Genomic DNA, 10,112 nt, shown 5'->3' with positions numbered 1-10,112 from the left:
TAATTTAGCCTCTGAAAGGGTGTAGTCCTGAGACAAAGGTGTGGCTGATCATCAGTGTGATGATGTAGGAAAGCAAATCTGACTTTGTATCATTTACTTGATTTCCAAATATTGCTCTAAAACGGCATGGCATTATCTCAGTGACACTATTATCCATCGATCCGGTTATTACAGGACTAAATCAAGTATTCTGTGGATCCCTGTGTGTGTGTGTGTGTGTGTGTGTGTGTGTGTGTGTGTGTGTGTGTGTGTGTGTGTGTGTGTGTGTGACAGCCTGAGGCGTCATCATCATCATCATGAGCTCACTCCAGATTACACGCAAAGACTCTAAACAGTCACTTCCAGGTCCAAGCGTCTTTCACTGCTTTCTGTCTTTCATTTCCTCCTTTCTGACTTTCCCCCCCTTTCTGCTTCTTTTTTTAATCGCCAAAGCCTGGGATTGATTTGTGTGGCCGGCGTGGAAGCCGAACAGATGGCCGTGTAACTTGATAGATGAGCCCGGGCCTTTAGTCATTCCTGGTGCCCTCCACTGTGCCACTCCGGTTTGTCGGTGAGCTCCAACTTCGGTGGAAATAATACAAGATCTGCGTGATTAGATCGGAGCTTATCATTAATACACACCGAGCCTGATCTGTTAAGACCAGCGGTGATTACCTCCCCGACAACATTATGGGATCCGGGTGGAGGCCCCCTAGAGGGTCCTTGACTGGGTTCAGAAAAGGGTCACGACTGCGGCGTTATATTTTTCATTTATTTTTGGTGTCTTTGTGCAGATATCTCCGATGATGTCACGATGTCTCCTTCTTAATTTATATATAATAGCAAATAAATAAATATATAATCACGAGTTTGAGGGCCAAAATGATTTTCCATCTGGGGTCAGCAGGGGCCTAATTGATATTTTTGTTTCTGATCATGTTTGAGCTGCAGAGAGAGAGAGAGGGTGAGACTCAGAGAGAGAGAGAGAGAGAGATACAGAGAGAGAGAGCCATTACACACCAGCATGACAAGACACAGAGAGAGAGGGGGGGAGAGAGAGAGGTGCCATGTGTTTCCTGTCTGCACGCCAGTCACCTCCCCGTGCTCCGACAGGATGGAGGTCCCGCGTGCTGCTGCCTGCCCTGAAATGCACTGAAATAAAGGCTCCTCCTCAGCGCTTTCACTGCCAGTGCGCCTTCTTTTCTCCATCCTCTCTCCCTCTCTGGACTCTCTCAATTTTTATCTGTTTATTTTCATTTTATTTATTGTTAATATTGATTTCAAAGCCTGACTTCCCCTACGGTGTGTTGCTTTTACAGGAGAGAAAGGTATGTATCTGTTTTTGTTTTCCTTATCACCAAATTCATCCTAAAATTACAAAAACAATTTACAACAGCTAATTTAATTTAATTTCTCGCGATTTGACCGTAACTCGGCTGTATCAGTGGCTTCGTAATACTTCAAAATAGTAACAAAATAAAAGCAGGGTTTACGTGCGTTTTGGCACAAGAGACGCAGAAAGTTAAGTACGCGCAGGGGAACGTGAGATAGGCCCGCTTCAACCTAATTTCGAGCAGTCGTCTGCGGCTAATCTGCGCAGAAGCTTTAATTATATATGGGCCTGGTCTTTTATTAACAATGCAAAGACGCACGCTTGGACCTGTGTAATTAGCTCGCGGGAAAGCGGCTTATAGTTGTTCTTTTCCTCTCCGCTAAGCGCATTGGCGCAGCTCAGGCTGCATTTTCCTTCTGTCCTTATCCACCTATAAGATTCTTATGTGACCCTTAAGTAGTTCCCCCTTAACTGCTGAGCCGATTTCAGGATAAAGAGTAGCTGTAGAAGTAGATCCACCAACGCGCAGGAGCCTGTAGGACAGGAGAGGAGAGGAGGCAGAGAGCACGGAAATCATGCTGAAATAATAAATACGTCTAATTCATTTCACTTAAAAAAGTATTATTATTATTATTATTATTATTATTATTATTATTATTATTATTATTATTCAAACACTTAAAAGGCCCTCTGCTATTGCTTCATTTTAATTATGACACAATTGTAATAATTACTTTTATATATATAATTTTTGGTCAATGCCGATTATAATAATACGGAAATAATATATATTTAATATTTGCTTTTTAAATGGTTATTATTTAGGCGTTTTAAAGTATTTTTTATTCGTTTTCTGTCATGTGTTTTTCTCGCGGACTTGAGTCATGCGAAGATTCAGAACACGGTAAACGTATTGTGCTTACGTAAACAAACCCACGGGCCTCCGGTTCACTGTCTTGTGTTCTCTTTGACTCACAGGCTTCCAGGGATGGAGTCGATGCCCGGACAGCTTCGAGACGCGGGACGAGACGCTAGCTCTTCCCCGAGTTTAAAGCAGGACGCGCAGAGCTTTTCCAGCCCCGGCTCCCTCAAACCGAACCAAGTGAGTGAGACGTCCCTGTACGGGGTGCCCATCGTGTCTCTGGTCATTGACGGCAAGGAGAGACTGTGTCTGGCGCAGATTTCCAACACCTTGCTGAAAAACTACAGCTACAACGAGATACACAACCGCCGGGTGGCTCTGGGCATCACCTGTGTGCAGTGCACGCCGGTGCAGCTGGAGCTCCTGCGCCGGGCCGGGGCTATGCCCATTTCCTCCAGGCGCTGCGGCATGATCACCAAAAGGGAGGCCGAGAGGCTCTGCAAGTCCTTCCTGGGAGCGCACAGCCCGCCAAAGCTACCAGAAAATTTTGCATTTGACGTGTCTCACGAGTGCGCGTGGGGCTGCAGGGGCAGCTTTATACCCGCGAGATACAACAGCTCCAGAGCGAAGTGCATCAAGTGCAGCTTTTGCAACATGTATTTCTCTCCCAATAAATTCATTTTCCACTCCCACCGCACCCCAGAGTCCAAGTATCTGCAGCCGGACGCGGCCAACTTCAATTCGTGGAGACGCCACTTGAAACTGACGGAAAAAAAACCCAATGATGATATTTGCCACGCGTGGGAGGACGTGAAGGCCATGTTCAACGGGGGGAGCAGAAAGAGGACTCTGCCCATGAGCGGCTCGGGGATGTCCTCGCCCATGAAATCACAGGCCTCGTCCAGCCTGGTTCAAAGCAGCTCCCCGGAGATCCCCCACAAAACATTGCGCTGCGACGAGGATCAGGGGAGCAACAACCTGAGTCTGGCGAGGGGCGAACGGAGTTACCCGGTCATCCCGGTGCCCAGCAAGAGCTTTGGCATGCTCCAGAAAATCCCCCCACCTCTGTTCCCTCACCACCCCTACGGCTTCCCTAGTTATGGGCTGTGTCAGAAAAAGAGCGACGGGGTGCCTGACGCGAACAAAAACAACGTCCCCGGTGTGTTTTGGCCCGGCACAAAGGATCCGATCTACCCGGCCTTCCCCATGTTTTGGCCTGCAGCTGGAGGCCTACCGATGCCGCCCTACCCGGGCTCCCCACCCAAACCTCCTCCGGAGCTGCTAAGCGTCCGGCCGGCCGAACTCGACCTGTCGGACCAGAGCGAGAGGGGCGCAAACACACCAAAAGACACCAACCACCACCCTCACCACCAGCAGGACGGCGGAGAGCGCTGCCCCAGCTCCCAGTCCTCCTCCACCCGGAACGACGAGGACAAGTCTGGGGACGAGACCTCTCAGAGGAAAATCAGCTACATCTCCGCCTTTAGACCCGTCGTCAAAGACGCAGAGACCATTGCCAAACTGTACGGCAACCGAGACTCCTACGGGATACGCCCCGGCTACCTGTCCCCGGATTTTATCAGCGAGAGCTCCAGCTACAGATCGATATCACCGGACAGAGACAGCGTGGTGGACGACGACGACGACCTGGACGTGGACGTGGAGTCCAACCGGGGACAAGGTGAAGAGGAGCCGATCCGGATATCACCGGAAGGAGACCACCGCGACTCCCCTGTACCGGAGCGGGTGTGCTCGGGTGCTGAGGAGAGTCAGGAGCAGGCCGATGCAGCCTCAAGCCCCGGGGCGGTCGCAGCATCACCGGAGGACTCTGCTCACACTGGGTCATCGGATGAGGACAGACAGATGCGTAATGGCTCCCCTCTTCATGAAGTAAGATTAGATTAAATGAAACTTTAATGATCCCCTTGGGGCGAGTTGAATTGTCACAGTTGTAGAAAATAAGATTAGAGAATTGGAGAGTGCATTAACATATTAGCCTCATTCAGACTTTGAGAAAGGAAATTCCAGATGTAGATATGTGTTTATTATTTATTATAGATATTAGTAGTAAGAGTGTTAGTGGGGAGTGTTTGGACCACCTGCAGTGAAACTGCCTGAGCAAAGTGTCGAGGCCCACGATTTTCTCCCAAATTCAGTTACAGCAACATTTTTTAATACACACACACACACACACACACACACACACACACACACACACACACACACACACACACACACTGTTTTTTCCCGTTTTCAATGTTAATTAAACCACTGTATCCCAATTTGCACAGATCTGCAGAAATATTAATTCCAATCAAAATACTTTAATAACCCCGCTTCTTTCACCATCTTCACATCAAGCCACTCCTTTTATTTTCTTTAAAAAAAGAGCCTAAATTGCGTGCACCAAATGACCAATAATTGCTGTGCCGCTATTAAAGACGATTGTTCCTTTTACAGGTGTATGCTCATGAAAAGGACGGCCACGTGCTTCTGAACGAGCCTTCCACGTTTGGGTCCAAACAATCGAGCAGCCCCCGCAGATCCAACGGTAATTACCGATCCGGGTTATTAATGCGAGCGGGAGCGTCTCCTCGTCCTTTAACTGAAAATGTTTGTGGCTTGTTCGCTTCTAGGTGTTCACCACGTGTCTGAAATACAGACCCAGCGCACTGCAACGTCCTACCAGGAGCAGAAGGACAGACAAGGTCGTTAATCATTCTGTTATCTGCTGTTTTAAAAATCGTCTTTACTTTTTAATATCGCCACATCTGACCACTTTGGGCTGGTTTGATGCTTTTATTCAGCAGCTTTTTACAGTGTTACAGTTATTCAGGTTTTTATTGTTAGTCTTTTTTATTTGTGCGCAGCCGATGGAGCTTTACGCATCGACATCAGCGTGCACGAAAGAGACCTGCAGAACATGGCTAAAGGTAGGAGGCCCTTTTCAAGCCCAGATATGGATTAGAATTTAGAAGGAGGTGATATAAAGTGCCAGTAATTGTTACTCCATTTTTTTAAAAAAAATTTGAGTACACACAGGGTGTGTTAAAAGCTGTGCTGGTCACTGCATCTAATCAGGACTAAATTTGTGTTATTTTAAATATTAACGACTTTTCTTAAGCAGTTTGGATTGTATTAAATCTAACAAGACCGCAAACATTTTCAAATATAGTATTTTTTATTAAATGAACATTAAATATTGAGTTCCACCTCATTTTAAACAGAGCTAAATACCCCCAGCCTGTTAAAGATGGCGTGCCAGAATCCAAATGTGCATTTCCATTTTTATTTATTTAAATTTTTTAGGCCTAAAGTGTTTCCATAGTTGTTAACCACTTAATCACAAGATGTAGGAGTTTTGACTTATTATTATAAGAGGAAATCGTTTAGAGGCTATTAATATTTTAACGAACAGAGCCATAACCCCGAGGCACGGCAGCTAATTATTTTACAACGCTTGGAAAAACCCTGGGACTCCATTATTATCGTCTCCACCTCCAGGCAATGCATGGCAATTACTGTGGCAGCGAGAAAGGAAAACAGTGAAAATGGTTGTTATCGAGGCTGTGAACGCACCTGAGAGTGCGGTTCGCATAAATCTTTATGTGCTGAAAATTCAAGAATATATCATTGTAAGTGGAAGTGTGTGTGTGTGTGTGTGTGTGTGTGTGTGTGTGTGTGTGTGTGTGTGTGTGTGTGTGTGTGTGTGTGTGTGTGCTATTTCTTTAGGAAAAGCTGCTGATTTGTGGTGATTGGTGATGTTTTTTTGTTTTTGTGCAGAGGAATTGCAGAAGCAGCTCGTGGAACAAGTGGAGCTGAGGAAGAAGTTGGAGAGAGAATTCCAGCATTTAAAAGGTGGGAGCATCACGAGCGTGTTTTTGTGAGTTAAAGTGACACAGACAGAGAGAGAGAGACACGCATTTTACATCTCTGTCTGGATTTTTAAAAAACAGGCCGTGCTTTACAACCAAACTATTTGCAGGAGAGGGAGTTTTTATTCTTTTTTTCTCCTTTGAATCCTGGATTGTGTCTTTAAATGTATCCCCACAAAGTCAGAGTTTCCATCTGATGTGGCCTTCGGTACTCTTCAGATAATTTTCAGGATCAAATGAAGCGTGAGCTGTCCTACAGAGAGGAAATGGTCCAGCAGCTGCAGATTGTTCGAGGTTTGTCTCTCTCCTTCTCTCTCTCTCTATATATACACATATATTTACGCCTCCATAGACTCTGACTGTAAAGCAGATGTAGATCAATGCTCTTTAAGTTTATGAGGGGGAAAAATGGAGCCACAAAAACGTTTAAATATCATAAAGCATTGTAATCCATCTGAAAAAACAAACAAACTATGCACTGAACTAAAAAGGAAAAAAGAAAAAGAAAGGAAAAGTGACACTTGCATATTGAAATATTGGCAATTTGTGTCCAGGCTTTTTCCTGTAAATTTCATACTTTTTTTTTTTTTTTGGTCTCCAGCAGTTCAGTAAATTATTAGATATCAAAAGGTGAAACTGAAACCGCATTGTTTTGTTACCAAAGGTTATTTTCTCCTAAATCATGCTCTGGAAAATTGAATAGACAGACCATTATGTAGTGCTGTATCGGTTACATGCAGTAGACAGCAACTAATGCCACCCGTTAAAGGATTGGTTTAGTGTTACAGTAGTTTAAATACAGGGTTCAAGTACACAGAGGGGTCACTCTAAATACCACAGGGGCAAACAACATACATTACACTCCTCCACCTCACATCCTCCAACAGCAGTTTTTATAAATCCATTTTTTTTATTCCTATTTGACCACCTATTTTATTTATTTATTTATTTATTTTTATTCATTTCATTTTTTTCGATAGACACTTTGTGCAGCGAGTTGGACCAAGAGAGAAAGGCTCGTTATGCAATACAACAGAAGCTAAAAGGTAATTTTATCTGGTCCAAGAAGGAATAAGTGTAATCTTTGCCTTCAATTCTAAATATGCAAGTGTAACTTTTTATTAAACATCTCCTGTGATCAGTGATCAATAGACAATATTTAAATTACCAGCAACAACAACAAAAAAAACAATAAGGGTTAGGTTTATAATTTTCAAAACAGTCTCAAGGCAGTGCTCACATGCACACATTAAAACACTGAAAGCACCGCTGTGTTCCTCCTGGTGGCTCTTCAAGCGATTTCAGTGTAAGTGACCAAAAAGCCACAGCAGGCAGCACTCAAATAAAGTGCCCATCTTCCAAACTGGCACTTATTTACAGCTTATTTTCCCTCTTTTTGTTACTGGCCCTCCACCACAGCTCAGCACAGAAACATTGTGTTTTTACGACCTTTCCATCCACCTGATTGTCTGTATACTTAATCTGTGCAAACAAAAACAAACCCAGCTGCAAATGCATTTTGCATAATTTGTCCTAAATGGAAAATGCTTATTAATAAAGGTGAGATGGAAAGACCATTTGTAAGTCATATGACTTTAACACCCAGTGAAGATAATAAAAATTATGGCCCAATTTGCAAAAAGCAGTAAGGAGAATATGGCCAAATTCAAGCAAACCCAAAAAATGAGTGGAAATGCCCTTTATTTCCTGTCTTCTTTCTATTCCTTTTCACATCGTTGTCCAACGTTTTGAGGTTTTACTGCTGATTTTCTGGTTATGTCTTCTTGCTGCTTCCTCTTCTTCTGCAGTGGTTTAATGGCGGCGAACGGGGAGTTAGCTCCACCAACTGTTTCATTTAATTAACAGAAATGTTAATTAATTCTCTTCAAATTTGAACAACATTTGGTGGGAAAGATCAAATTCGTGGAAACAAAGAGTAAATAGGACTTGGGAGGCGGGGGCGAAGGGATTTTTGTCCCCTGTCACTTACACTGAAGTCATGTTAGGACACGAGGAACATTTACAACAAGTAGAAAGAAAATAAGGGTTGAATATGTGAGTATTGTTACTCTTTACAAGATCAGAGGAGGCATAGATCCAACTCACTCTTGATTATGTAATCGTGAGGTTGCACTGTCTGCATTTCCGCTGCATGTTCTCACTGATGGACTCGTTCCTCCCCAGAAGCTCACGACGCCCTTCACCATTTCTCCTGCAAGATGCTCACCCCCCGTCAGTGCACCGGAGCCTGCACCTTCAAACCCCCGCTGCTGCCTCCCTAGTGCCTGGCACGACACAGCACCTGACCCCAGCACAGCCCAAAAAAATTTAAAAAATAATAATAAAAAAAAGCAACACATATACACACACACACACACATAGACATGAACACACAGGCCCGCCTCAAGAGCTCTCACCTCCCACCAAGGAGCACCAACCTGCTGTACAGATGCACTGCTGATTTTAGCACCTGACTTGAGCAAACCCTTCGAGACTCAGAGGAGAGGGATATGACGCCTCCTCAAAATAATAAAAGAAAATGAATAAAACTGAACTCTTGTATTAGAGAGATCAGGGTTTGCTTACACACAGAGTTTATGTTGGGAATCACAGGATTGTAGACGTGAAGCTGCAAAGCTCAAACCAAGGAGTGTCCCCGAGTCAAAGCTGTCTGCTCTTTAGCTGTTCTGAAAAGAAGGAGAAGAAGAAAAAAACCCAACACTATATACATACAGTATATATATCATGTGACGATGTGCAATGTACATTTGTGATATTAAGTTCAAAATGTATCTCATTGTTTAGATTTTGTTGCTTGTTTGAATATGTTGGATTTTTACATATGTTTGTTATTTATCTGTACTCGATTTAACTTATTGTTTAGATGATTTGTAACACTGTACGTGGTTAAGCACTTTAAATGGGCACAAGTCATGAATTTGACCAAATTCTCTCATCAGAACTACGAGTATGTTTATGGTTTGAATAGAGCACATTATTATTGTTATTACGAGCACTTAACTCAGCAGCCCTTCAGGTTTCACATCAAACAATAAAAGACTTTTCTTTTACCGAGTGTCGCGTCACGCCAGCTCTGAAGTCTATTTTTTTTAATCTCATGTGCATTTTAGACACAAATCCATCACTTTCTCTGTGCCAGGGTTTTCCATGGTAACATTCATCTGTGAGACACAACCAAAAAATCCTTTCTTGTCCACGTGACTGTCTTTTTTATATGGAGAAGACACTGTGGGAAATAGAAACAAATGCCAGTTTCTGACTTGATTTACTCACAATTTACCAGTTTCTGTATGCACTCATGTCCATATGAATAAAATGTGAAGCCACTTTCTGCTCTGTAGCCTTTTACTCCATTGGTTTCTTTCACCGATGCGAGCCTGACACCTGCTGGCCTCCGCGCAGAATAGCTCCTCGTGAGGTGGCTCATATTTCGCCTTATTGTATTTGAGTTCAACATGATCTCTTTCATTAGGCAGCTACATCGGTGCATGACATGTCCAGTCAACTTATAATGTTTGACGTGGAGTCAGGGGAGCAGGCTGATCTAATAGTGAAATCTAATTCTTCTGATGGGAGGACTAATAGATATTGATTACACAGCTCTCGGTCCCTGGATGCTGAGAGAGATACTCATATAATGTCACTGAGACACAATGAATGTTAATTTTCTGTGAACGTAATTGCCCTGCGTGGCAAAGCTCATTCCCTCTGAATACTAACGAGGCCCGCAGAGCTGAGCACAACTACGGCGGAAACGATTGGCTGCTTTACTGTAGTATTATCCAGCCGCTGTAATATTAAGCAAAAGCTCATTGAGTCTGATATGAATGGATGGATTATGCGACAGCGGGAACCTGGGCACAAAATAACTACAAATGACACAGCAGCGTGTTTTCTCTTCTCCTCTCTGTTAACGTGCGGCATCTATTTAGCCACGTTTTGCTCCGTCTAGTTATTTTTCATGTCCTCGTGGTCATTTTGTAGCTCTTTGTTGAAGGTTTCTATTTCTTCTGTCTCTTTATTGTTATTTTGTATCGTTTTT

At 43.6% G+C, this 10,112-nt stretch overlaps 1 protein-coding gene across 5 annotated transcripts; it reads left to right on the top strand.

Moving 5' to 3' along the window:
* The first annotated feature begins 1,053 nt into the window (after positions 1-1,053).
* LOC134626524 (SKI family transcriptional corepressor 1 homolog-B-like) lies at positions 1,054-9,391 on the top strand. Of its 5 annotated transcripts, none has more exons than XM_063472447.1 (9): positions 1,054-1,307; positions 2,291-4,064; positions 4,635-4,725; positions 4,811-4,882; positions 5,045-5,107; positions 5,958-6,032; positions 6,269-6,343; positions 7,030-7,095; positions 8,237-9,391. In XM_063472447.1, the coding sequence occupies exons 2-9, from the start codon at positions 2,301-2,303 to the stop codon at positions 8,329-8,331; spliced, it is 2,301 nt and encodes a 766-aa protein (XP_063328517.1). In that variant the 5' UTR covers positions 1,054-1,307; positions 2,291-2,300; the 3' UTR covers positions 8,332-9,391. The 5 variants fall into 5 exon arrangements, with proteins under 5 accessions (XP_063328517.1, XP_063328500.1, XP_063328536.1 ...); XM_063472430.1 differs by having other exon boundaries at positions 8,234-9,391; XM_063472438.1 differs by lacking the exon at positions 1,054-1,307 and adding an exon at positions 1,827-1,930 and having other exon boundaries at positions 8,234-9,391.
* The last annotated feature ends 721 nt before the right edge of the window (positions 9,392-10,112 follow it).

This window comes from Pelmatolapia mariae, linkage group LG1, assembly GCF_036321145.2.
Source record: "Pelmatolapia mariae isolate MD_Pm_ZW linkage group LG1, Pm_UMD_F_2, whole genome shotgun sequence".
Lineage (NCBI taxonomy): Eukaryota > Metazoa > Chordata > Actinopteri > Cichliformes > Cichlidae > Pelmatolapia > Pelmatolapia mariae.
This window is presented reverse-complemented; position numbering and strand designations above follow the sequence as displayed.

Coding starts and splice junctions, on each gene's coding strand:
- LOC134626524 (XM_063472430.1), top strand. CDS start 2,301: ATGGAGTCGATGCCCGGACAGCTTCGAGACGCGGGACGAGACGCTAGC. Junction 6,344..7,029: donor GCAGCTGCAGATTGTTCGAG/GTTTGTCTCTCT, acceptor TTTTTTCGATAG/ACACTTTGTGCAGCGAGTTG. Junction 7,096..8,233: donor AATACAACAGAAGCTAAAAG/GTAATTTTATCT, acceptor GTTCCTCCCCAG/AAGCTCACGACGCCCTTCAC.